This window comes from Heteronotia binoei, chromosome 9 (genome assembly GCF_032191835.1).
Source record: "Heteronotia binoei isolate CCM8104 ecotype False Entrance Well chromosome 9, APGP_CSIRO_Hbin_v1, whole genome shotgun sequence".
Lineage (NCBI taxonomy): Eukaryota > Metazoa > Chordata > Lepidosauria > Squamata > Gekkonidae > Heteronotia > Heteronotia binoei.
This window is the reverse complement of record NC_083231.1, coordinates 107,803,563-107,831,029: the sequence shown is the minus strand read 5'-3', so window position 1 is coordinate 107,831,029 and position 27,467 is coordinate 107,803,563. Positions and strand designations below refer to the sequence as shown.

The 27,467-nt window shown below is 47.8% G+C and overlaps 1 protein-coding gene and 1 non-coding gene across 3 annotated transcripts; both read right to left on the bottom strand.

The window, feature by feature from the left end:
- Positions 1–826: 826 nt before the first annotated feature.
- Positions 827–24,907, bottom strand: PAQR3 (progestin and adipoQ receptor family member 3). Of its 2 annotated transcripts, none has more exons than XM_060247463.1 (8): positions 24,682–24,907; positions 21,791–22,042; positions 18,469–18,631; positions 17,092–17,247; positions 11,345–11,542; positions 9,074–9,164; positions 6,110–6,258; positions 827–3,765 (listed from the first exon to the last, which is right to left on the bottom strand). In XM_060247463.1, the coding sequence occupies exons 2-7, from the start codon at positions 21,973–21,975 to the stop codon at positions 6,122–6,124; spliced, it is 930 nt and encodes a 309-aa protein (XP_060103446.1). In that variant the 5' UTR covers positions 21,976–22,042; positions 24,682–24,907; the 3' UTR covers positions 827–3,765; positions 6,110–6,121. The 2 variants fall into 2 exon arrangements, with proteins under 2 accessions (XP_060103446.1, XP_060103447.1); XM_060247464.1 differs by having other exon boundaries at positions 24,662–24,855.
- Positions 21,303–21,377, bottom strand: TRNAN-GUU (transfer RNA asparagine (anticodon GUU)). Its single transcript has one exon. It is a non-coding gene; the product is annotated as a tRNA-Asn (tRNA).
- Positions 24,908–27,467: the final 2,560 nt, after the last annotated feature.

The following is a 27,467-nucleotide window of genomic DNA, read 5'->3' as shown; positions in this document are numbered from 1 at the left end:
TGTTGGATTAGCCAGTGGCCCATTTGGTTCAACACTCTGTGTCATGCAGTGGTTGAAAGAAGATATTGGATTCATATCCCGCCCTATACTCTGACTGCCCCGTGGCGCAGAGTGTTAAAGCTGCAGTACTGCAGTCCTAAGCTCTGCTCATGACCTGAGTTCGATCCCTGGTGGAAGCTGGGTTTTCAGGTAGCTGGCTCCAGGTTGACTCAGCCTTCCATCCTTCCGAGGTCGGTAAAATGAGTACCCAGCTTGCTGAGGGGAAAGCATAGATGACTAGGGAAGGCAATGGCAAACCATCCCGTAAAAAGTCTGCCATGAAAACATGAAAGCAATGTCACCCCAGAGTTGGAAATGACTGGTGCTTGCACAGGGGACCTTTCCTTTGAATCTCAGAGCGGTCACAATCTCCTTTACCTTCCCCACCCCCCACCAGACACCCTGTGAGATAGGTGGGGCTGAGAGACAGCTGCTGCCCTTTCAAGGACAACTTCTTTGAGAGCTATGGCTGACCCAAGGCCATTCCAGCAGCTGCAAGTGGAGGAGTGGGGAATCAAACCCGGTTCTCCCAGATAAAAGTCCGCGCATTTAACCACTACACCAAACTGGCTCTCCAGGTGCCATGAGGGTTGGGAGGGCTGGAAGCGTGGCATGGCATGTCACTGGGTGGATACCCTTGCTAGGTGTCTAGATGCCTTGGAGGGCCAAATGAGAAAGGCACTCGTGGATCACTGGAGCTGTTCCACCACACTGCAACGGTCCAATTCCCTTCGCTTGTCAGTACACAATTCGCTTGTCAGTACACAAACCACCACTTAATCAAATATTCTGTAAACTCTTTATTTACAGTGCCAATATTTACATAATACATATGCCACTAGATTAAATTGCACTCAAGTGTTGGCAAAGGGTTTTGTCCCTCCCTTGTACTTGGAATGTGGGTTTTGGGATTTTCAAAAAGCCACCCTAAGCTACAAGTGAGATCATCCGAAAACAACTGCTTCCAGCAGGTCTGTGGACTCTTAATCTACAAGGAGGCTCCAGCAGCAGTTATTGATACACATTTTGCTTAGCTGATCCCACTTCCCTTGGAAGGGCCAGAGGTTTAGGAGACAAGACTTAAACTGTTGTGTCATTCTGCATTTAGGTTGCTGCAGTGTCTCTAAAGAACTAGCCTGTTAGAAACATCTATACATAATACCGTTAAATAAATTAAAACAAAGACAAGTTCTCTCACGCACAAGCAGCGATCTACAAAGGGCCTTCTTTCTTCTTTTGTCACAGACAGTCTGAAAGTAGAGCCGTCATGATCTATCTTGGCAAACTGAGCATTCTGTTGCTGCTTTTTAAAAACGAAACGTTTCCACTCTTCAGGGATATATATATATTTTTTTTTACAAGGCTTTTGCCCAAGTCTGAAATAAAATCACAGGGTCCTCCTTTTCTAAAAGCTTTCCCCTCTATAGTGCTAGAAGCGATTTTTTAAAAAGACCCTCCACCGCGATATCTGTCAACTTTGCTTTCCACATCTACGCATGAGACTCTGTCTTGCAAGCTGAGCGAGTCGTGATCTAATGCACCTCTCTGCACCAAAAGATAAGGCATTTGTTTCACGTAGCAACGCAGACAGACTGTTTTCCTTAAGAACGCAGCCAGTTTGTCTCACTACTATGATGCTCCTGAAGCACCCCAAGGCAGCAGAACGATATATTGGGAGGAGGGGTGTTTTTACTCCCCCCTCCCCGCCCGCAAAAGTCACTTGGACAAAGATTAGTTTACCGCCGTTCATGCAGTGCCACATCGAGAACATTCAATAAGGTACAACCGTGTTGTAAAACGCAGAGTCTGTTTAAGACATTCACCAAGGAGCTTAACGTACTGCGATGCTACATCTTCAAGACAAACCCTTGTCCCTACTCAAGATGAAGTCGGTTTGATATTCTGAAATGAAACTTCCAAAGAAAGTCTGTTTCTTTTAAGAGGCATAAGAAACCTGGTACTGGCCACAACAGGCCACGTACATTCATTGGAGCTAGGAAAGAAGGGGGGGGGGCGCCATCACTCACACACAAACAACAGCCCCACAGCTTGCGTTGCACCTGCACCAACGTGAGAGAGCGGCGTTGCAACTGCATCCAGCAGCTCTTGGCTTTTTAAAAGGCAGACTTAATTTAAAAAGCAAGCCAACCCTAACGATGAGCGTTACCTGCGCTAGGTAAAACTGGGTGGGGGTCCTACTTGTCAAATATGCAAACTTGGACCAAATGTTCACACGTTTAATACGCTGGCGCTACATACAAACTAGCCAAGTCGTGTGATAACCTGAAGGCAGTGCTGCGGAAGTTGACAATTGCAAGCTTTTACCCTTTGGCGCTTCAGGGGGTAGGCCTGAAACTTAAAATGACCGTTTACTTCTACAACTGTGATGCTGTTATATAGCCAGCCTAGTGGGCTACTGTCTATCAATTGAAATGTTTGCTTTACCAGATAAAACTGCGGGTAGGGCCGTGCCCCCTGCAACCCCGGAGGGGCGGGGGGATGCAGAGTTTCTCGGGGTCGCCGCGAGTGCAAGCTATAACTTGCCCACGAAAAGGCCATTTTCCAGAACAGCAAAGATGGAACTGCCCTGAGGCTAGAACTGCAGGCTCTGCAGCCGCTTTGGGTTTGGAAACCCTCGTCTCATTGGCAAAGCATTCAGGCAGATGCAGCACTCCTAACCCTTCCCTATGGTCCCCCCATCCTCCAATCCAAAGCAGGCACAGGATTTCAGCTTTCCTCCAGCTATCTTTGCCTTCCGGGGGGGGGGGGGGGAAAGAATCACCCTTCATGCCCTTTTGCTAGGGAATGATAACTGAAGTGTCAAAAGGCCGAGTGCAAAGCTCTTCTAGACTGACTGAACGAATTCATTGGCAAGCATCTGAAGGAACCGCTGGCATTCTTAAAAACAACAAAACAAACCAACCAAAACCCCGGACCAGGACAGAAAGAGGCTTCTCTGTAATTGACAATACACGACACATCCTCTTTGAGGCCAGTGCTGCTTGGTAAAGGGAGCGATTCATACATGTAACATTTTCCTTATATTCATTGACACACCCCTCCGGGCTTTGCGTCCTTCAGTTCCTAGGTCACCCAAAGGAGCCTCTGTTGGCAACGTCCCGTTTTGATGACTAGCGAGGAGGCTCTGCTCTTTCGCCGGCTGTGATTGGTCATTCAGTTACCCCTGAAGGGAAGCCACGGCGGGCGATTCTTTTGAAGGGAAGGAGGGGAGTCCAGTGAAAATCCACCCGATCCACAGGTAAGTAATAGAACAACATCAGTGCGAGGACACGAAACATATTAAAACATACAACGAAGGACACGGACGTTTCAAGTTCCAAGGCGCGATGTCGGAATTCATGTCAGGAGCGTTACGAGCATGCATTTGAGAGAATGTATCCTCAGCTTCCCAGCTTCTCATACCAAAAGGGTTCTCGGGCTAAAGCCTCGTTGGATCAGCGGTTAAGAACAGAAGCCAGTCTTCTGATAGGGTCCAGTCACACTCTGCTGACACAGGGCAAACGCCTGCGGCTCTTTTACTGTCTTAAACTTGTTCAAAAAGTTATTTGGCAGCTGGAGCCCCGTCCAGGGAGTCATCGAAATGTCTGTCTGCATATCATCCCTAGCCCAGGACAAAGACCCTCAAAAGATCAAAACAGCAGCTCAGCTGGACTTGGCCAGAAAGGAGACATTCGCCGTCCACCGCGTCACTGTAGCGAAGGCAGTCTACAAGATATAAAAGATTGGTTGATACTGAATTGCAGGTTCTTGAAAGCCCTGCTACAGGCTGTTCACCACTGAGTTTGGGGTTTTTGCCCACTGGGTATAGGGCTGAATATTTCACCTGCCTTACAGCCCCTTGGCAACGCAGAGCCTATTCGCTAGCTAGGTTCAATGTGCTACCATCTGCGATACTTCTTGGAAGATTCCATAAAACTCCCTATGCTAACAGAGTGTGCGCTTGTGCTTGTCCAGAGATAGAAACTTTAGAACATGTATTCCTAAACTGTACTTTTTACTTTGACCTGCGCTCTGTACTCATTGACCTCTGTACTCATTGAGGGGTCTGGAGACCAAGTCCTATGAGGAAAGGTTGAAGGAGCTGGGGATGTTTAGCCTGGAGAGGAGGCGGCTGAGAGGTGACAGGATCACCATCTTCAAGTACTTGAAGGGCTGTCATATAGAGGATGGAATTGTTTTCTGTGGCCCTGGAAGGTAGGCCCAGAACCTATGGGTTGAAATTAAATCAAGAGTTTCTGGCTCAACATTAGGAACAGGCTTCCTCCTTGGGAGGTGGTGGTCTCCCCTTCCTTGGAGGTTTTTAAACAGAGGCTAGATGGCCATCTGACAGCGGTGAAGATCCTGTGAATTAAGGGGGAGGTATTTGTGAGTCTCCTGCATTGTGCAGGGGGTTGGACTAGATGACCCTAGAGGTCCCTTCCAACTCTATGATTCTATGACCCGTTTGAGCAAACAGCAAAGCCCGACAAATATAAAACTATCTTCCTGTTGTCAACTCGGAACCAATTGGTAATTGAAAATTTTTACATTGAGCATCTAGGAGGTGCTTACGGATGGATTGGTTCCTTGTTATATTTGATATCAAGCCAATGAAGGTAATTGAAAACAAAAAGCTGGGTCAAGATCTGTAAATACAATCTCATTGTCTTTGTTCTTCCAGGAGACATTTATTACAGTCCAAACCTGGTTTTTCATCCCGCTTGGGAAACTCTTGGAGAGTAAATTTAGATGAATAAGCAGAACAAATAAAAGTACCAGGGCACAAGCGCGTACGGTGTGTGGGCAGGTGTTTCCAGTGGACTCTTGAAATGTCAATTCCAAATACAAGGCAAAAAGGAAACACTAGGCTTGTTCTAGGGGAGGGGGGATTCGCTCCACTGCTCATGGAAGCTGGCAGCCCAATGGCTACCAACCAAAAGAGCCACGCTACTACTCTATAGCCTGCGTGCCCTCCCCTTTCCAATGCCAGGGTACCCTCTGAGCATGTAGGGTGCTCTCTCCCCACTGCTACTGAACCTTAGCCAAGCCCATGTGCATCAGGCGTAAGGGGAAGCGAGTCTCTTTGTCTTCTCTCTTCCACATCAGGCACAGCAGCCTGAGCCAGAGAGTGAGAACACCAACATGCCCAGAGGAGAGCAAGCTTGCTGGGAAGTGAAGCCACCGACGCCACTGCTCTGCTTTTTCATGGGTGGCTACCATGGTGTTGGTTGTTCCCTATGGCTACCTTGTTCCCTTCCTGGCAGCTGCCCAGTGCTGGGGTGAGAGCGCGGAGGTGATGGGAGAAGGGGCAGTGGTGAGAATCAGCCCTTTACTTCCATCTCTGGCAGGAGGCTCACAGGGAAGGGGCCGTGGCTCAGCGGCAGAGCATCTGCCTGGCAGGCTGAAGTTCCCAGGTTCAATCCCTGATATCACCAGTTAAAATGATCAGGCAGCAGGTGATGGGAAAGACCTCAGCCTGAGAACCTGGAGAGCCAGGAGGAGGAGCCATGGCTCAGCAGCAGAGCATCTGCCTGGCAGGCAGAAGGTCCCAGGTTCAATCCCTGACATCGACAGTTAAAACGATCAGACAGCAGGTGATGGGAAAGACCTCAGCCTGAGAACCTGGAGAGCCAGGAGGAGGAGCCATGGCTCAGCAGCAGAGCATCTGCCTGGCAGGCAGAAGGTCCAGGTTCAATCCCTGACATCGACAGTTAAAACGATCAGACAGCAGGTGATGTGAAAGACCTCGGCCTGAGACCCTGGAGAGCCGCTGCCAGCCTGAGTAGGCAATACTGACCTCGATGGACCAAGGGTCAGATTCAGTATAAGGCAGCTTTGTGTATTCAGCATCTTACAGACATGGTATGTTCATCCTCTTTTCCATCTCCAAATCTGTTGCAAAGAGAAGTCCCAGAGCACTGATACCCTGGGCAGCTAAGGACTCATCAATGATGAACCAACTGGCAGCTCTCTACAGAAAGTTCTTCTGTTCCGTAATGAACAAAAAAACCCCTGAATTCCATTCCCTTTAGTGCACTTTCATAAGTGCTGGAAGAAGAGACTGACATACCTTCACGTGCTATTATATGGTAAGGTCAGGGCACGGTTTGCTGTGTCTGTACTGCATGAGGTACAGCGTCGATTGGTGCCACCAGTACAACATGATCACTGCGAGGATGTGCCACAGCTGGTGGCTAGAGCCGAGGTAGTTCAGCTGCCCTGTGGAGAAAGGGGAGGTGTGGATTAATGGCAGAAGTCGTCACTATGTCTCACGGCACACCCTGAAGGCACGTGCTTTTCATTTATCCCGATTCCCGTCTGCAACACGGTCCGTTGGCAGATCTGAAAACAAGACGGGGTGCGCCCCTGGCAAGGAAGCACGAAAGATAGCATGCAGGGAACACCGTGCCCTTCTTGGGCAAGGATCAGCTGTTGGCCATTTAAATGGGGGAGATCCAGGTCTCCTTTCCATCCTTCTCTTGAGCTCCCAGCCATACTTCAAAACCAAGATGCTGTGCAAGAGTCATCTTTCGGTGCAATCCAGCAAGGTGTTCTTTTGTACTACCGAGGTCTAAAATATATAAACAAGCCACCGCATGGTAGCTTTTTTGGCCAAAGTGTTAATACGCCATAAGACAGCTGAAAGAATAAACAGAGCAGAGCATCTGGGCATGGGAGCTACACAAGATAATGAGCTGAAGAACTGCACAGGCTAGCTCCCTCTCAAAGCACTCAGCTAATCGCCATTCTGCATCGGGATCCCCAACGTTTTGAGCTTGCAGGCGCCTCTGGAACTCTTAACACAATGGGGTAGGTGCACACAAAAATGCCAACTGTGGTTTAACTTCAGTCACCCACTGCAGATTCCTTGTGTTGTGGTGACATCTGCTGCCAAAGCAACTTAAAAAAAAATTTGCACAGCCAATCTGTTCTTCAATGGCCTATCACAGTGTGACAGTAATGAACGGGTTAACAAGAAAACTAAGGACGCATAGAGCCTGCTTCAGGTGACCTGAGGGTGGGGGCCAGAGTGCTCGGAACTCTCAGAGGTGATTGACAGCTACCAGCTGGGGGCAGTTAGTGACAGACGGAGTCTGAGGGAAACTGCTGAAGAGAGCAGTTGGTCTGAGAAGGAGCTGAGACAGGAGCTAAGGAGAGTCTTCGAGAGAAGCAAAGCTCACTGTTCACTCTATAAAGACAGCCACGGGGCTGTGTGTGACTAGGGAAGAGTCACAGTAAAAGACCTGAGAGGTCACAGACACTCGTCTCTTAAGAGCTAAAGAGGTGGTTGAGGGAAAGATGTGGGTCTAGAAGTCTGAAGAGCTGGGAGAAGAGACACCAGTTGACTTAAGGGACTTGGCACATAATACCCAAGAGGCCAACCCAGAATAGTGTTGGAGAGTGAAGGCTGTATGATCTGTGAAACCTGAAAGACCTAAGCAAAATTGATATTCTAAAGCCTGAACTACGAAGAAACTGTTAACTGCTTGAGATATAATATAGCCCATGTCTATATTTCCCATTCCCCAGTTGAAGTCGGTGTGTGTACGTTAATAAATTTCTGTGGTTTACTTTAAAGTTCTCTGGTGCCAGTATATTGGGAAAACTATCAAAGCTGCTGTGGTCCCCTACAAACTGAGTTTATATCCATCTGAAAGCAAAACAAAAACCCCGAAGAGACTAGTATTGAGAAATCCATATTACACCCACCCCTTGCGTTTCATAGTCGTGAGGTAAAATTCAAAAGGAAGAACTGAGGCGGAAGAGGGGCTGGGGTAGCCATAAGCCGCATATAGAAGCGATCCAGTGAGACCGCGAGACACGCTGTTATACACAGGGGTGGCCAACGGTAGTTCTCCAGATGTTTTTTGCCTGCAACTCTCATCAGCCCCAGCCAGCATGGCCATGCTGGCTGGGGTTGATGGGAGTTGCAGGCAAAAAACATCTCCAGAGCTACCGTTGGCCACCCCTGGCCTATCAGGAGACTTGCTAGACAAAATCCTCACACAGCCCCACCCGCTTTCTAGAGCACTTGGTGGGCCCCAGGAAAGGTGTTGGCAGGCACCAGGGCACTCACAGGTACCATATTGCAGATCCCAGACCTACACCGCAACAGGGCAACCTTAGAAGGTACCTCCATTTCTGCAGGTAGCTGAATAACTCTCCTCTCAGAACCGCATATGACAATTTGATGCACGACCATTCAGATTCCTAGATCCTACTTAGCGCTTGAGCTCTCCTAGAGAATTGTATTCAGTTTTGGGCACCACATTTTAAGAAGGATATAGACAAGAACGTGTCCAGAGGAGGGCAATGAAAATGGTGAGGAGCCTGGAGACCAAGTCCTTTGAGAAAAAGCTGAAGGAGCTGGGCATGTTCAGCCTGGAGAGGAGACGACTGAGAGGTAATATGATCACCATCTTCAAGGACTTGAAGGGCTCTCATATGGTGCAGAATTGTTTTCTGTTGTCCCAGAAAGTAGGGCCAGAACCAACAGGTTGAAATAAAATCTAAAGAGTTTCCTGATAGTCAGAGGGATTCCTCAGTGGAACAGGCTTCCTCAGGAAGTGGTGGGGTCTCCTTCCTTGGAGGTTTTAAACAGAGGCTGGATGGCCATCTGACAGCAATGAAGATCCTGTGAACTTTGGCAAATCATGAGAAGGAGGGGAGGAAGGGCTGCATCAGTGCTTAGTTCTTGTGGCTCTTTCTTATACACCCAGAGAAATGCTGATTGACACTTTGGGGCCAGTCAGCAATTTTTCTCCAGGCCAGTTTGGCAAGGGATCCTGGAGGTTTTGGCCATCTTCTGGATGTGGAGCAGGGGTCACCTGGGATGTATGCGTTTGGGGGAGGTATTTGTGAACTTCCTGCATTGTACAGGGGGTGTTGAACAAGATGACCTCGGAGGTACATTCCAACTTATGATTCTATGATCCCTGCTGATCTGGACTCTTTGAGCTACTGAAACCTTCAGTGTACACCTTTAAAAAAAAAAAAAAAAAGACGAAAGAATCCCAAAGATGCATATCCTTACCAGGGAAATATCGTTCCGGGACTTTGGAAATATAGAAGAGAAACGCCAAAGCAGCTATTAAGTACATCAAAATCACGCGTGGAGCAAACTCCTAAGAGAAAGAAACAGCGTTTATGGTTGAGGTCAGAAAGCTCCTGAATACAAACATCCTCAGGGGAGGGCAGTGCAGTGTCCAGCACAGACTTCAAACAGAAACTACAATCCTGAACATATATATGAACATATGAAGCTGCCTTATACTGAATCAGACCCTCGGTCCATCAAAGTCAGTCTTGTCTTCTCAGACTGGCAGCGGCTCTCCAGGGTCTCAAGCTGAGGTTTCCCACACCTATTTGCCTGGACCCTTTTTTTGGAGATGCCAGGGATCGAACCTGGGACCTTCTGCTTCCCAAGCAGATGCTCTACCACTGAGCCACCGTCCCTGCACCAGAATGCCAGCAGATTTACTGAGGCCTGGGTTCACCACTCCAATTGTTGTTTGCGTAGACAGAAGCACAACTAACATATGAACATATGAAGCTGCCTTCTACTGAATCAGACCCTCGATCCATCAAAGTCACTATTGTCTTCTCAGACTGGCAGCGGCTCTCCAGGGTCTCAAGCTGAGGCTTTTCCACGCCTACTTGCCTGGACCCTTTTTAGTTGAGATGCCGGGGATTGAACCTGCTTACCAAGCAGACGCTCTACCAATGAGCCACTGTCCCTTTCCTAACTGCATGTTATTCATTATGATTGTTACAAAGCCCTCCTCCCTGTCAATCAATGCTGTTTCCACAAAAGCGGCACTTCGTAAAGCGAACCCAAACGAAACCCGATCCTAAATCTGATGAAGGGAACTCTTTGTCAAAAGCTTGTACTCTGAAAAGCTTGTTGGTCTCTAAAATGATTCTGGACTCAAATCAGGGTAAACTAAACCCAAGTTTCTTCTGTGTGCCGTTTGAAGGGAAAAACGGTGAACCTGAAATCTGACTGTTAGCCTAGGATAGCCAATGTTGCTGCTCTGAAGATGTCTGTGAGACAAAGAAATTGGGACTATAAGGCGCGCAGCCCACACAACAAAAGTTCTCTTTCCCTGCAAAGTTGACCAAACTAAGGGTGCCAGAGAAGGGAAGTTATTCCCATTTCCCCATTCTTATAGGAAATGGCCCAGTCTCATCAGATCTCAGAAGCTAAGCAGGGCCACCCCGGTTTAGTATTTGTATGAAAGACTACCGAGGAATTCCAGGGTCTCTGTGCCTTGAAACCCCTAGAGGGTTGTTATACGTTGGCTGCAACTCTATAACTCTTTACACACATTGGCCAGGCCATAACGATGCCCTCTACTGGCTTGTGTTTAGAGCACAGCAGGACTTTCCCAATTCCCCCTCCTGGCATAGTCTACCAAGTCCTTTAAGTTTTATTCCTGGTATTAGGAGACCCTCATAACAAGGGGTGGTGGTGGGAGAACTGATAAAAATCGCATCCCTTACTGTAAGGGTGTCAAACATGCAGCCTGGGGGCTAGATCAGGCCCTTGGGCTTCTATCGGGCCCCCAAGCAACTGGCTGTCATCTGCTTCTTTCCCCTCTCTCTTGCTTCCTTCTGCATCACAGCTTGCTTTGCAAGACTTGCTCAATCGCACAGGTGCTACAGAGCAAAGTCTCTATTTTCTCCACAAGCTGAGGCTCCTCCCTTGGGGAGGAGGGGGGGAGGGATAGCTTGCTTTGCCAGGCTCTCTCGATCGCACAGCAGAGGTACTGAGGCAAGCCCCTCTTACTTCAATTGGCTGAGGCTCCTCCCCCTTCTGGCCCCCTGGGGAAGGAAGGAAAGAGCCAGAGTTTAAGACCAATGAGTGCTAATGTTTTAAGCATGTTTTATTTTGTTTCTTTTTTAAAAAAAATTGTGTTTGTGTCCTTTATAAAGTTTATATCTCTGCCACCTAATCTTAAAACAGGTATACACCCGGCCAGCCCAACATGGCCCAATCCGGCCCAGTGAGGTCTCCTTTATGTCAGAACCGGCCCTCATAACAAATGGTTTGACACCCCTGCAAAAGACAGTCAAGACAGATTTCTTTATTTTCATCCAGAGGAACTGAGCTGAATTATATCACGTTGCACTAGTTAAATTTTAACAACTGCATTTGAAGTGGTGATTTCAGAACTCGCTTCTCTTTAATGGAATGGGGAAAAGGATGGAGTGCTAAGCAAGCTTCCCTGGGAAGCAAATCTGAGTGAGATCTGGGGGCCTCACTTCAGGGTACACATGCAAAGTCAGCAATTTCCCAGCTTACCCGCACGATAGATGCGCCGGTCCCTCCGTTGAGCCAAATCCAGTGGATGGTGGGAATGATTCCGTAGCCTGAGACTGAACAGAATATGATGGAGCGCAGCCTGTGCCACTGCTGAGTGAGGTAATTGGGGTGGATCTGAGCAAAGAAGACGGCCAAGATCATTGCGAGCACGGTGATCAAGTACACCTGGCGCCAGTACTGGAGGGGAGAGAGAGGGGAGAAAGGTAGCCTCTGGCAGGTAACTAGAGATGGCAAGACCAGGGGAAAAGGATCTCATGGGGGAAAACGGTCTCCAGAAAGTTCCTTCTTAGCCTCTGTAAAATTTGATACCCTCAACTCTCTGTTCTCTGCTTGAAGAAAGGTGGAAGGGGAAGGTTTGGCCCTTCTGTTATCTCTAGCTAGACCCATTAGCATTTCTTAAGAGGTGAGCCTACAAAGCCATTGATGGACTTCCTCCTTCCCAGCCATTCTCTGCCCAGAGAAAAGGAGAGGGGGGACTTTTAAAATGTCAAGTACAGATTTGCTGCTTGCTACTTGAGAGCCAGTTTGGTGTAGTGGTTAAGTGCGCGGACTCTTATCTGGGAGAACTGGGTTTGATTCCCCACTCCTCCATTTACAGCTGCTGGAATGGCCTTGGGTCAGCCAGAGCTCTCGCAGAGTTGTCCTTGAAAGGGCAGCTGCTGTGAGACCTCTCTCAGCCCCACCTACCTCACAGGGTGTCGGGGGGGGGGGTAAAGGAGATTGTGAGCTGCTCTGAGACTCTGAAATTCAGAGAATAGGGCGGGATATAAATCCAATATCATCATCATCAGGAGAAAATGCATTTCTTCACAGCCTCCAGACACATCTACTAATGGTGGCTCTGTCCAGTTCTGCAAAGGCTGAGAAAAACGAAAAGGGCCACAGCATTTTCTCTCTTAATATTTCACTTGTATCCAACTCTTAGCAATTCAGCTTAATGGGTTTGTCACCATCTATTTTAACAACCCCCCAGTTAAAAAGGGGCCTTCCTCTAAACCCGTTAGGCAAAGGGTATTAGTATAATAAATGAGCTTGTTTTTGTTCCTTATTACAAATTGAATTGGCAGCAGATAGCTCAATGGGACTCCGTGTGCCGCAGAAATGAAAGAGGCAAATTCATGCCAGGGATTGTTAGGAAAGGGGCTAGAAACAACACACCAGGCTGTTCTGAACAACAACTCTCTGTCCAAACAATACCAGGGGAGGGGAAAGGTGTGGCGGAAAGGCAACTCAACTGATCAAAGAGACAGGGCACGTGTGCTGAAGAGAGTGCAGAGACTGGGGCTTCTTAGAACGAGAAAAAAAGAGAGAAGATAATGGTGCACAAGAAAGAGGGTTTATAAAATTATATACAGACAAGCAGGGATCCCACACAAAAACCTGTCAGGGTCACTTTGTTTCTCCCAGAGTCCCCCTCCTCTTCTCTCCTCCTTGCAGTCCTCCCCCCATATCTTCACTGCGCAGCTGTTTTGTTTTTGGCTTTCTGCAAACCCCATTCAATGGGGTTTGTGGGGCCATACACTGGTTTGGTTCTCATACGAACCTCCCCGTCCAATTGGTTTTGTGGTTCAGCCGCAAACCACGAACCAACACGAACAACATTTTTCAGGTTCGTGCCTATCCCCTATACGTTATCCTCCTTGCCTGCACTTTATCCTAACAACCTTATGAGGTCAATCAAGCTGGGAGAACGTTAAGGCCCAAAGTAATTCAGCGAGCTTCCATGGCAGAGTGAGGATTTTAGTCTGGGTCTTCCAGACTCTAGTCACTGTACTGCACTGGCTCAGAGGAAAAGTCTGGCCAAGTTGCAAAAGTCAAGAGGTCGCAAGTCATCTGGAGAAGCTGCATGGCATCCGCTGCTGGGTCGGGCCAAGTTGTGCGAAGACTGCTACCAGGCGCAGGCAAGTTGTGTAACATCAAGACATTCAGTAATCACCACCACCGCACCTAGGTGAATTGTATAAACTGCATGGTAGCAAGTTGCCCAGCTGGCCCTGGCCCCAGTGAGTTCTCCCTCTAGGATAGTGGGGAATGGAGCAAGGGTGGGCTGGTAAGCCAAAAAAGTGCTGGAATGGGCCCTGAAACCTGCTTTTTAATGACGGAAATCAAGGTTTTCAGTCGGCAATCTAGTTGCAGTTGATTAGCAACCAGCACAATGACTGAACCTGCTTCGGCAGGGAGGGCGGAATATAAATCTAATAAAAAGAAAAAGATTTTGGGTTTATATCCCGCCCTATACTCTGAATCTCAGAGTCTCATAGCAGTCACAATCTCCTCTACCTTCCCCCCCGCAACAGACACCCTGTGAGGTGGGTGGGGCTGAGAGTGCTTTTATAGCAGCTGCCCTTTCAAGGACAGCTTCTATGAAAGCTATGGCTGACCCAAGGCCATGCTAGCAGGTGCAAGTGGAGGAGTGGAGAATCAGACCCGGTTCTCCCAGATAAGAGTCCGCACACTTAACCACTACACCAACTGGCTCTAATAAATTTATTATTTATAATAATAAATACTGAGATCTCAGAGGGCATCTATTTCATAAAGGTACATGAGCTGCTTTTATTATTTGGGGGGGGGGGTGTTGGCCTACAGTCACACAATCTTTTCTTAAGTTTGTAGAAAGATTTGTCTTGTTTGTCCACCGTTCCAGTCTCTGGATTTAAGTATCCAAGGGCGGGGACATGTCATGAAACAGATATATTCAGGGCTTTTCTTGAGCAGGAACACAGCTCTGGTTGGCTTGGCACCAGGGGGTGTGGCCTAATATGCAAATGAGTTCCCTTCTCTCTTCCCCCATAATACGAACATTTAAAGCTACCCAATTATGGGACAGTAAATTCAGGACAAACATTGAAAGTTCAGTAAGTTGTGCGCAATTAACATGGATTTCAGTGCCGCAAGTGTGATGATGGTTACACAGTTTTAAAAAGGGCTTAGAGAGGTTTATCAATGGCTTTTAGCCGCGATGGCTAAATGAAACCTCCAAGTTCGGAGGTCATCTCTGGATGCCAACTGGCGTGTGTATGTGAGAGAGCAGAGAGAGGCTGCTGCTTTGGATCTCAGCTTGTGGGTTTCCTCAAGATTTCCGGCTGGCCACTGTGAGAAGAAGCAGAACAAATGGCTGTTCCTTTATGGTCACCAGGCAGGAAGCATTCAAAAACTGGGCATGCTCCCTCTCTTAGCAACAGTTAGTCACAGGGCCTGCAAACATGGAGGTTACGAACACACGCAGATATGTTATATGAACGTATGACGCTGCTTAATTTAGGCTGAGTTTGTCAAGCTATTTAGGTCATTCTTTCTGAGTGACAGCAGCTCTCCATGGTGTTTGAAAAGCCTTGCCTGGCACAAGGTGTCTAAGTGGGAGAGGCTGATGACAGAACTGGGAAACCTCAGCACACTGCAAAGCCACAGTCCCTCCCCACAAGTTTTTTCATCTGCCTGTTACAGCTCATTGCTCTTCCTAGAACTCCAACTTTAAATCACTTCTCCCAGCCAAGCTAGCCAGTGGTTTGGAGAATCCATTTAAAGTTGCTTTCTTTCCACCTCTCCCTCCCTCCTTCCTTCCTTCCTCCCTTGCAGCTCTCAAACACCTGATGTTTATTCTATGTGGCTCTTAAGTTAAACAAGTTCGGCCTCCTCTGTAGTAAACGTTCTATTGACGCCAGTACTTTTAAGGAGAACCACAGACACATAGATGGCTAGATAGTTTCCATTCCTATAGATAGTTTGGAATCAGAGCCAAGTGGCCAGCAGATGCTAAAAAGCCTCATTACCTTGAGCATATCCTTAGCTCGTGCTCATTGTTCATTAGAACAAATCCAGTTTTTCAGTCTACAGAATTACTGAAAAGGCTTCCTTTTGCACACCTATTGGCAGAGGTTTTCCCTTCTTTTCTTTTAAGGGGAGAAAAAAACCTGTGCTACAGCCACTTTTTGTGGCTGTTCAAATCAACTGCCTTTAAAACTGCTACAAATGATCGGATTGGGTCCTGGAGACCTGTTCTAGTAGCAGGAATGCTTTACTGCAATGGAAGAAGCAACTCTTGGGTCAAGGGAAGCAATTCTTGGGTCAAGGGAAGGCTTCTTGATAGGAACATTTGCTGTTCGTCTGGTACAGCAGCTGATTTTAGGGACGAGATACATATACGAAGAAGAAGATATTGGATTTATATCCCGCCCGCCACTCTGAATCTCAGAGCGGCTCACAATCTCCTTCCTCTCCCTCTCCCACAACAGACATTCTGTGAGGTGGGTGGGGCTGAGAGGGCTCTCCCAGAAGCTGCCCTTTCAAGGACAACTCTGGCGTTAGCTATGGTTGACCCAAGGCCATTCCAGTAGCTGCAAGTGGGGAATCAAACCCGGTTCTCCCAGATAAGAGTCCGCACACTTAACCACTACACCAAATTGGTAAACACTGGAGTTCCGCAAGAACTCCTGATGGATGCCATCAGGACCTGGGGACTTATTGGCTTTTAATTTCCCCCAAAAGGTCAAGAACACCTCCCATTTCTCTGACTCAATTTTTCACCTCTTCCTGAAAGAGTTCTGCCCTAGGTACAGGCCCCACATTCACCCAGGCCAGAGCATCTATTTTTAGGGAGCAAGTCCGGAGAACTCAATCAAACTGAGATGACAAGAGAAGCCTTCCCTTCTCCTCACAACAGGCACCTTAGAATCACAGAACCATACAGTTGGAAGGGACCCCCAAGATCATTTAGTCCAACCCCCTGCACAATGCAGGAAACTCACAAATACTTCCCCCTAAATTCACAGGGTCTGCGTTGCTGTCAGATGGCCACCTAGCCTCTGTTTAAAAACCTCCAGGAAAGGAGAGCCCACCACCTCCCAAGGAGGAAGCCTGTTCCACTGAGGAACTGCTCTGACTGTCGGGAAGTTCTTCCTAATGTTGAGCCAGAAACTCTTTTGATGTAATTTTCAGCCCTGGCCCCTGCCTGGTGGAATGAGCTCCCCCTGGAGATCCAGGCATTGCAGGATCTGCTTCAATTCCGCAGGGCCTGTAAAGCAGAGCTCTTTCGCCAGGCTTTCAGCTGAGGCAGTGGGCGTCACCGGTTATCAGCCTCTCTCCCCCCTTCATTCCATTCCAGAGCTGTAGGACGTGCTGGACCTGGACAATAGGCCATGTTTGTGAGGCAGAATTTGCCAATTTAGTTTCTACTATTACTCTGTAATTTTAGATTTTATATATTTTAAATTGGGTTTTAACTGTTGATTGTTTTTATGATGTAACCCGCCCTGAGTCCTTTCTACAGGAAAGGTGGGCTAAAAATAGAATAAAATTATTAATAATAATAATTTCAACCCACTGGTTCTGGTGCTACCTTCTGGGGCCACAGGAAACAATTCTGCACCATCCTCTATGTGACAGCCCTTGTGAGGGGGGTGGGGAGGAGAGAGTTCTGAGAGAACAGTGACCGGTCCAAGGTCACCCAGCTGGCTTCCTGTGGGGAATCAAACCCGGTTCTCCAGATCACAGTCCGCTGCTCTTAACCACTACCCCACATTGGCTCCCAGCTGTTTCTAACTTGTTCCAGGACTGAAATCTACCTGTGTGCGAAACTAATTTTCTGAAATTAATCCCAGTTCCCTAATTAATTCTCCCCTTCCAGCCAAACTGCACAGCCATAAAACCAGCTGAGGTAGCAGAAAATCAGCAAAGCAACACACACGCTTGTCAAACAGGATGAACGAACCACAATGTAGGCTTACGTTATTGCAATAAAATGCATAAAAGACTCCAGAGACGTAGCAGCCCAGGATACCGATGGAAATCCCTGCGTAGTCTAATGCCATCCACCGTCGGCTGGTTTTCTCTGAGCGATGGCAACAGAAAAGGTGGTACCCTACTGAGCAAAGCATACAGACCTAGAAAACATTCAAACAAATCCACATTATTTTTTTTCCCCAGGGTGTGGTTTCACAAGAGCCAAGCAACGAAACAACACTTTAGAGCAACTGGATACCACCTCCCCCCACAGGGCTCTTGTACTCAGAGAGCAAGCTTTCTGTATCAGTGCCAAATGGTGGTATCAAAACATCTTGGAAGCACAAGAGCTCTCAAGACACCTTAACGGGATGCCAGAGGCCACACCTATGGCCTTGGACAAAACACTCCCCTCTTGAGTTTAAAAATCTAGGTTGGCTTAAGCTGCAGAAACCCCAAAAGAAGCTTGTGCTCCTCCGGCTGAACAAAAGATGCTGGGTTTTCTTTTAACCTGGAAAGCTGAATCAAGCCACCAGACTTGCCCTGCAGCCTCCTAATCCCCTTCTCATTACTAGAAGCGGCTCTGTCACGATCTGAGGCCTAGTGCAGCCTAGGGAGGAGATAGAAGCCTACCCAAGAGTAGACACAGGGGCCTGCATCTCCCGTGATCCCTTCTGTCGCTCTGATTGGGAGAAGAAATTTCGGAGGGAAAACTAACCCAAGAAGGGTGGGACCTGGGAGGAAAGCGTAAATAGGCCTGCCTGGAAAAGAGGGATGTTCTCTGTGCTGCTGAGGCTGGACTGGAGGAGGTTGCAGCTGTAGAGAGATCCCTCTACGCCTGTACAGGGGAAGTTTAGCAAGTCACGTTAGGGCTTTTCTTTTTGTTTTGTACCACCTTTAACTGTATGTGTATGTATGTATATGTATGTATATATATATATATATATATATTTCACTGTTGCACTGAAAGTTTTTTATTTTCCCACCTTTGTTTGAGCACTGTACATAAGCTGTTGTTGTTTAACTCCCTGGGTCCTCATGTCTCCTTGCCCACAGTTAAAAGGTTTTACTATATGGAAGATACACGGGAGGTTGGGTGCTGTGGGCCCTCCCATACAGACTCTTACCAGAGTGGTGGCAACCAGTAGCAGGCCCTTCCTGGTCCCCTGCTGTATGACAGGCTCTAAGAGCCACTGAGTACCACAGGAATCCTGCCTCCAGAGGGGAGGAAAGAGGGAAATGTCTTACAGGCTGGAGAAGGCTGAAAGCAGTTACTCCGCCAGCCCCCGGGTACAGACCAAGTCCAACCTCCAGAGCCCTTCCAGCGATCCAGAAACACACACATCCCAGAGACTGGCTTGTGGCTAATAAAAGAGACTTGCCTGAAAGCAGAAGAGACAAATGGAGCAAATGACAAAATCTTCTCTCGAGGCACTGGCTGAAGGCAGCACAGAAGTCATGTCGTAGATGCCCAAAATGAAGAAGAGGAAGAAGCCCAGCAAGTGACTCCAGATGTTGACCGTCTCATTGGACAAAATGAAAAGGCTGGGAAGTGAAGGAGGAGACGGTCAATGGAAGGTTGGGGTTGGGGGAGGAACATCAGCAAGGCATAACAGGCCACCCTCCCAAACAGCCATTTTCTCCAGGGGACGTGATCTCTGTTGTCTGGAGACCAATTTTCACTTCAGGAGATCTCCAGCCCCCACCTGGAGGAGGTAACTCCATTGATATAGGAGATGGGAGTCTCTCCCTTGGCAGCCCAGCCAAACCTTAGAGCATAGGTGGTTACAGGCGCCGCTGCATTCCTGCTCCCACCTACACATGGTAGTCAGCTCCTGTCCTTCACTGTTATGTTTTTGGGACACTTTTACACTGCTGCTGGGCTAGCAGACCGCTGGCTTGCCTGCAGCCCTCAGCTTCTCCAGTGAGGTACATTCACTGCCCCGTTCCTTGCGAAAAGGCAAGGGGATAGTGCTCAGAGGACTGCTCACGGTTATTTCCCTACGGTGAGATCTCACGTATGGGATTTTGTGGCACGTTCAGTCACATCCCTGCCATTTCTGTGCCTGAAAGTGCTTCCACCTTACGGGAACAAGAAAAGCTGTCCGTTCTGTGTTTTGAACTGATGCCCATCTTTCCAGAGAGTACACCTTGCCCAAGTGCAACACGAACTCTGGTTTTGGCACTATGGATAACGTGCGTTTGCTTCCTATACCACGCTGTCCCTTTCCTATCATCCCAACTTGGCCGAGGGCATGGCACAGAAGTGGTACTCGTGTATAACTGCACGCATGCAGCTGAGATGCCCACTAGTGCAAGGGGCAAAAGTTCCGCCTGACAAAACCAAGCAAGAGTACAACATACCAAAAGTATTATTTTGTGCACAGCTTTTGGTTGAGGACAGCGATGGTGCAACCATGGCTGGCACCCTCCCCCACCTTTCTCATTTTATCTGCTTCCTTCCTCCTGCCCTGCCCATGGGGCAGTGGGATAGTCCAGTATCGGAATAAGATTATTAGGGTACCCCCTTGAATTTTAGGTTTTCTAATTACGTATTTAATTGTGCATTTAAATTGCTGAATGGTTTTATCCGTTGTTTTATCACTGATGCATATTGCCCAGAGACCTGTCTTCAACAGGGATGGGGTGATTCATTAAATAAATAAATAATAATTTTAAAATATATAAATGTAATTATATAATAAATAATATAGATAAACACACCCACAGTCAAGTCACAGTTGACTTACAGTAACCCTGTATGGTAGGGGTGTCAAACATGTGGCCTGGGGGCCAAATCAGGCCCCCCAGAAGGCTCCTATTAGGCCCCTGAGCAACTCTCTCTTGCTTCCTTCTGCATCACAGCTTGCTTTGTAAGGATCTGACAAGATCATGCTAGACTAGACGATCCAGGTCAGGGCCATGTCATAATACATTTTTCAGAATTGCACAGGAGCTACAGAGCAAAACCTCTATTTTCTCCATTGGCTGAGGCTCCTCCCTTGGGGAGGAAGGGGGTAAGGCAGAGCTTGCTTTGCCATGCTCTCTCAATTGCACAACAGAGCTACCGAGCCAAGCTTCTTTTCCTTCTCTTGGCTGAGGCTCCTCCCTTTCGGTTCTCTGGGAAAGAAAGGAAAGAGCCAGAGGCTTCCTTTGCCCAGTTCCCTGGATCCCATGGGAGAAATACAAAGCACCTTTAAGACCAACGAGTGCTGCTGTTTTAAGCATGTTTCGATTTAAAAAAAAATCTTTAATTGTGTTTCTTTATAAAGTCTATATCTCTGCTACCTGATCTTAACTAAGAACACACATGGCCCAGCCCAACAAGATCTCGTTTATGTCAGATTCAACCCTCATAACAAAATGAGTTTGACACCCCTGCTGTAGGGTTTTCAAGGAAAGAGACGGTTTGCTATTGCTTGCTTCTGCACAGCAGCCCTGGGCTTCCTTGGTGATCTCTCAGCCAAGTACTAACCAGGACCAACCCTGCTTAGTTTCTAGCATCTGACAAGATCATGCTAGACTAGATGATCCAGGTCAGGGCCACGTCATAACACATTTTCCAGAATTTGCTACCGCAGATACATAGCAATGGCTTAAGACAGCTTTAAAAACAAGTCTTTTGTGACTACACCTGTCCACAATTATTAGCCCTGCTATTGTTCCCCCTGCCATCTTAGTTCAGTGGGAAGCCAAGAAAAATGAGTTTCTTGGTTGTGGCACCAAAACTCTGGGAGAGATTAATCTGTCTCCCTCTATTGGTCTTTCCCACCAGCAGATGAGGACTTTGTTTCATTTGACATATCCCCAGTAATGGTTACTGGTCCTCCTTCCGGGTTCTGGTGTTGCTTATGTGTTTGTATTGAATTGTTTTATAATTTTAAAAGCTGTTTTTAATCATTCAAATGTTTCAGCATCTTTATGTGCAGTCCCTCGGGCACCTAGCAGAAAGGAGGCATTAAAATTTTTTAAGCAAGCAAACAAAAAAATGTTATATATAGGTTTCATTGGAGTTAGCAAGAAAGTCTAAATCAATATCTAAAGAGTTAATTTTCTCCCGTATTAATTGGGTCCATTTATATATGAACGTATGAAGCTGCCTTCTACTGAATCAGACCCTTGGTCCATCAAAGTCAGTATTGTCTTCTCAGACTGGCAGCGGCTCTCCAGGGTCTCAAGCAGAGGTTTTTCATGCCTATTTGCCTGGACCCTTTTTTGGAGACGCCAGGGATTGAACCTGGGACCTTCTGCTTAACAAGCAGATGCTCTATCACTGAGCCACCGTCCCTCCCTCTTAAGGTCAGCAGGTAAAGCAGTGATGAGGCTATTTGGAGGGGATTGAAAATAAAGATGTAACCCATATTTAATGGCAGCAATCCAAGCTCTAGATTCTATGGTACAGAGACCCAGCTCAGCACACAAGGTGAAATAACTAACCGAGTTGGCATATAGCCTGATTTGTACTGCTACTTTTGAAGGCTCTTGGCACCAATACATGATCACTTCCTTGGCAATCCACTTAGCTCAACAGCTTCCCAATGTTAGCTAGGCGTGAGGTTTCACACTAAAACTATTAACACCGAAATAGATTTCACTTAAGCTAATGCATCTTCCTTTCAAGCAAACAACTGCACAACAAAATGGTTCCTTGCTTCTTCGAAGCACAGCTCGAACCTCCAGAGAACACCTAGACAAACTCCGTACCTTTTCAGACACAGCCTGGAAGGCAGATACGCTCTGTAGCCATCTGTGATGTAAGGATTGTCCTTGAGGAATACGGGAATCTGTTCATAGGTGTACAGGCGGATCCCTCGAGGCACCAAGACAGGCCAGTACTGGTAGCTTTTCAGCTCAATGTAATGAGCGCTCTTAAGGAGTTTGTGGTGCATTTCAGCAGCGTTTCAAGGCAAAAGTGAAGGGTGACGCGTAATCTTCAAGGCCTCTGCTGCAGTTTTCCTATAAACAGAATCCCCCACAGGTACCGCATCAGTTTCACATCTAGTACAGCAGCATGTAAACCAAGCTTTCACGCATTTACTTCAGAGCTTAGGACACACAGTCCTCTGCAAAGTCTGAAATCAGACCTCTGAGATCAACTGCAAGATGCTATCAGGACAAATAACAACTGTTAAGGAAACTCCCATTCTTCTTGCCTGTAGAAATAAACTGTGTCATGCAGGGGTGGGAAAAAACCACATGCAAGGAAGGCACTTTATTTAAGTAAAGGAATACTTAACTATCCCCACAATCTGAACTGGACCTCTTATTTATTTATTTATTTATTTATTTTGTGATTTCTATCCCGCCCTTCCCAACAAGTGGCTCAGGGCGGGTTACAACATAGAAGTCTAACATAAATAGGAATTAAGTGTAAAACATTTAAATTCAAACATTAGACCATTTAAAACATTAAAGCATTTAAAACATTTAAACAGTTAAAACATTTAGAGGCAGCGAACATCCAATATAACTGCGCGCAGTTTCTTATACCAGCTAGTCATAGGCCAGCCGGAAGAGGGTTGTTTTACAGGCCCTGCGGAACTGGGTAAGGTCCCGCAGGGCCCTCACCTCTTCTGGCAGCTGGTTCCACCAGGAGGGGGCCATAGTAGAAAAGGCCCGGTCCCTTGTTGATTTTAAGCGGACTTCCTTTGGCCCGGGGATGACTAGGAGATTTTGTGTTCCCGATCTCAGCACTCTCTGGGGAACGTGCGGGGAGAGACGGTCCTTCAGGTAGGCAGGTCCTAGGCCATATAGGGCTTTAAAGGTAATAACCAGCACCTTGTACCGGACTCGGTAAACTATCGGCAGCCAGTGCAGGTCCCGGAGCCCCGGCTGGATGTGCTCCCTTCTTGGGAGCCCTAACAACAGCTGGGCCGCGGCATTCTGCACTAGCTGTAGCTTTCGGGTTCGGCACAAGGGCAGCCCCATGTAGAGAGCATTGCAGTAGTCCAACCTCGAGGTGACCGTGGCATGGATCACTGTTGCTAGATCGTCACGTTTCAGGAAGGGGGCCAGCTGCCTTGCCCGCCTAAGGTGAAAAAATGCGGACTTGGCAGTGGCTGCTATCTGAGCCTCCATCGTTAAGGAGGACTCCAATAGTACCCCCAGGCTTTTGACCTTGTCCGCCGCTATCATCGGCGCACCCTCAAAGGCTGGTAGGGGGATTTCCCTCCCCGGGCCCCGACGACCCAAGCAAAGGACCTCTGTCTTCGCTGGATTTAGCCTCAGCCCGCTCAGTCTGAGCCACCCAGCCACTTCCTGTAATGCCCGGTCTAGGTTTTCTGGGGCGGAGACTGGTCGACCATCCTTAAGTAGATAGAGCTGGGTGTCATCAGCATACTGGTGACAACCCAGCCCATACCTTCGAGCAATCTGGGCAAGGGGTCGCATATAGATGTTGAATAACATTGGGGAGAGAACCTCCCCCTGAGGCACTCCGCAGTCAAGCGTACGCCTCTGGGATAGTTCGCCCCCAATCGCGACCCTTTGTCCCCGACCTTCGAGGAAAGAGGAAAGCCACTGTATAGCCAGCCCCTGAATCCCTGCGTCGGCGAGGCGGCAGGTCAGTAACCGATGGTCGACCGTGTCGAACGCAGCCGACAGGTCCAACAACATCAGCACCGCCGAGCCGCCCCGATCCAGATGCCGTTGAAGGTCATCCACCAGGGCGACCAACACCGTCTCCGTCCCGTGACCCGGGCGGAAGCCAGACTGGAGTGGGTCAAGGACGGAAGCATCCTCCAGGAAAGTCTGTAACTGCAACTGCACTGCCACTCTTGAATCTACTGGAGAAACAAAGTGGCCTCTGACATTTACTTCTACAGGCAATTTTGATTTAAACTGAACCAAAACAAACAACAAAAGTCCATATAGTCAAAGCTATGGTGTTCCCAGTAGTAACACATGGCTGTGAGAGTTGGACCATAAGGAAAGCCAAGCGCAGAAGAATAAATGCTTTCGAGTTGTGATGCTGGAGAAGAATCTTGAGAGTCCCTTGGACTGCAAGAAGATCCAATCAGTCAGTCCTAAGGGAAATCAACCCTGAAAGGTCAGATGCTGAAGCTGAAATACTTTGGCCACCAAATGAGAAGGGAGCACTCCCTGGAGAAGACCCTGATGCTGGGAAAGACAAGGCAAAAGAAGAAGGGGAAGGCAAAAGATGAGATGGCTGGACAGCGTTACTGATGTAACAAACCCCAATTTGAGCAGACTTTGAAGGACGGTGGAAGACAGGAGGGCCTGGCGTGACTTGATCCATGGGGTCGCAAAGAGTCGGACTCCACTGTGCGACTGAGCAACAACAACAAAACAACCTGAAAATCTCGTGATTGTTAATGCTGAATTAAATCTAATCTGAGCGCTGTTACTCTGGAAGGAAGAGGTGCAGGACCACGGTATTTATTTTTGGCATTTACTTTTATGACAACTATCTGCAGAGACGAGGGCCAGCCCAGCCTCTCATCCGGGCACGACCCGCCAGAAAGCAGCAAGTCCCTGCAAAAAGTAGAGGGATCCAGTACTACCGCCATTAAGGTAGACGCAGAAAACCCAGCTCCAGTAATTACGGTAAAAGACCTTTACTCAGCGTCCCTCACCCGGCTTGTGGCCGCCGTCGCTTCAGCAGCTGAGGCCGTTTCATCCCATCCCGCATCGTGGAGAGAAAGGCCCGAGACCAGCGGCCTTCTTTGTTTCGTTGCTCCGAGAATCTGGCGGCGGCGCACCAACGTCGCCTCTTTTTCCTCTCGCTCACCCGGCCGGGCCCGCTTACCGAATCGCGCAATCGCCGCGCGACCCCACGCAGCCGCCGTAGCTGGCGAGCCGGGCGGCGCGTGCCGGAGCCGCCGCCGGCGCTCCCTCCCTGCCTGCCAATCAGGAGCCGAGGTTGCACCTTCCCGCCCTGCCCCTTCGCACTCGCACGTGCTGAGGGTTCCTCACGCGCGCACGCGCAGTGTTGAGGAAGTCCGGCTAGAAGGATCACAGCAGCCGGCAGGAGCAACGGGAGGGGGAGAGAGTAACCCCGCCACGAAAGAACAGCATACGCGCATGCGTAGCAAAAAGCGGTGGGTTGGATGCGGTCTCTGCGTTTGGAATTTAAATCCCCAGGGAGTGCCGTTGGCGGGGAAAGAGAAGGGAGCGAGTGGCTCGGATTGGCCATAGTGCTCCCGTGTGTCCAAGCGTTGCCAACTTTGGGTTGGGGAATTCCTGGAAATTTGAAGAGGAGACCTCAGCATGGTGGGATACCATAATGTGTTAGAATAAAGTTAAGAGTCCAGTAGCACCTTTGAAACCAACAAAGATTAATTCTGGGCATAAGCTTTCAGGTGCATTCACACTTCTTCAGGTACAATGAAATGGGAGAAAACCATTCAAACTTATAGACCAACAAAGTTTTATTCAGAATTTAAGCTTTCGTATGCATGCATGCATGCTTGGACATATGAAGCTGCCTTATACTGAATCAGACCCTCGGTCCATCAAAGTCAGTATTGTCTACTCCGACTGGCAGCTGCTCTCCAGAATCTCAAGCTGAGGCTTTTTAGTTGGAGATGCCGGGGATTGAACTTGGGACCCTTCTGCTTACCAAGCAGATGCTCTACCACTGAGCCACCATCCCTCCCCTTCTTCAGACATACTTCTTCCTTGTCTGAATAACACTTTATTGGTCTTAAAGGTGCTGCTGGACTCCTGCTTTGTTCTATTACTTCAGACCAACATGACTGCCCACCTGGATCTATTCAAACTTATAGACAGGGTTGAGGGAAGAAAAACCAAGTTAGCATTTATAACGGGGTGGCCAAACTTGCTTAACTTAAGAGCCACACAGAGATGTTTGAGAGCTGCAAGACATGAACATCAGATGTTCGAGGGAGGGAAGAGAATAGATGGAAGAGGAGAAAAGATGCAAAGAAAGCAACTTTAACTTTAAATGCGTTCTCCAAGCCACTGACTGTAAAGAGAGAAATACCTTTTCCAAGCCAGCAGTGGTGGCTTCAAGAGCCGCGCAATATGTGTGAAAGAGTCGCATGTGGCTCCTGAGCCACAGTTTGGCCACCCCTAATATCTAACATGATGTAGATGTGTTGAGACAAAGCAGGGACAACAAAATGCACACAGGTCAACAGCTGTATGGACGCTTTGTCTCAAATTGTCTACATGTTATATGCTGATTTCCACCCCCCAACCCTTGGAGAGCCAGTTTGGTGTAGTGGTTAAGTGTGCGGACTCTTATCTGGGAGAACCAGGTTTGATTCCCCACTCCTCCACTTTCACCTGCTAGCATGGCCTTGGGTCAGCCATAGCTCTGACAGGTTGTCCTTGAAAGGGCAGCTGCTGTGAGAGCCCTCTCCAGCCCCACCCACCTCACAGGGTGTCTGTTGTGGGGGAGGAAGGGAAAGGAGATTGTGAGCCGCTCTGAGACTCTTCGGAGTGGAGGGCGGGATATAAATCCAATATCTTCTTCTTCTTCTATAAGTTTGAATGCTTCTTTTTCATTGTATCTGAAGAAGTGTGTGTGTACACACGAAAGCTGATGCTTTGAATAAAATTTTGTTAATTTTGCAAGTGCTACTGGACTCTGACTTTATTCTGTTGCTTCAGACCAACATGGCTGCCCAACTGGATCCATAGTGCGTTAGGGCTGCCAATCTCCTAGTGGGTAGCAGGAAAATAAAGCACAAAGCTTCTGTGATTACCAGCTTTAACCACTAAAGAAACAATAACAATATTATCAAAAACTTAGTATATTCTGTATAACATAAAGAACAGGCACAACTCAATTATTTAAAAAACAGAACACTCCAAAGTGGCCATCGGAAAATAAGTCCAATTTTTAAAGCAGTCCAATGCTGTTTCCTTGATTTTTAAAGCAGACCAATACTGTTTGCGATGTAGCACTGAAGAAGAATGATGAGTAATGTCCAAGTAAATTCAAATTTAATTCATAAGGCAGCCAGCAGTCCAATTATTGCAAAAAGGATGTACTATTGCCTTGTTTCACAATTGCTTCTTCAAGCTTCAAGTAGTCAAGCAATTCAAATCTCCAAACTTCAAGTCACTGTAAGCATGCATTAAGGTGCTTACAGTGACTTGATCTCCTGGTTGGGAAATGGCTGCCGGCACTCCAATATACCTTATGGAGACCAATTCCCATAGGATATTATGGAGAATTGATCCGTGGGACTCTGGGGGTACTGTTTTTTTTAGGTAGAGGCATCAAATTTACAGCATAGCATCTGGTGCATCTCTGCAAAACACCCCCCAAGTTTCAAAAAGATTGGACAAGGGAGTCCTGTTCTGTGAGCTCCAAAAGAAGATGCCTCTATCCTTCATTATTTCCAAATGGAGGGAAGGCATTTAAAAGGCATGCGGTCCCTTTAAATAT

Bases quoted from the DNA above. Each gene is read 5' to 3' on its own strand.
- PAQR3 (XM_060247463.1), bottom strand. From the start codon at position 21,975: ATGCACCACAAACTCCTTAAGAGCGCTCATTACATTGAGCTGAAAAGC. The intron at 18,632-21,790 runs GTACGGAGTTTG...TTCACTTCCCAG, and splicing joins TCCAGGCTGTGTCTGAAAAG to CCTTTTCATTTTGTCCAATG. The intron at 11,543-17,091 runs GTAAGCCTACAT...TCTCCCCTCCAG, and splicing joins ATGCATTTTATTGCAATAAC to TACTGGCGCCAGGTGTACTT.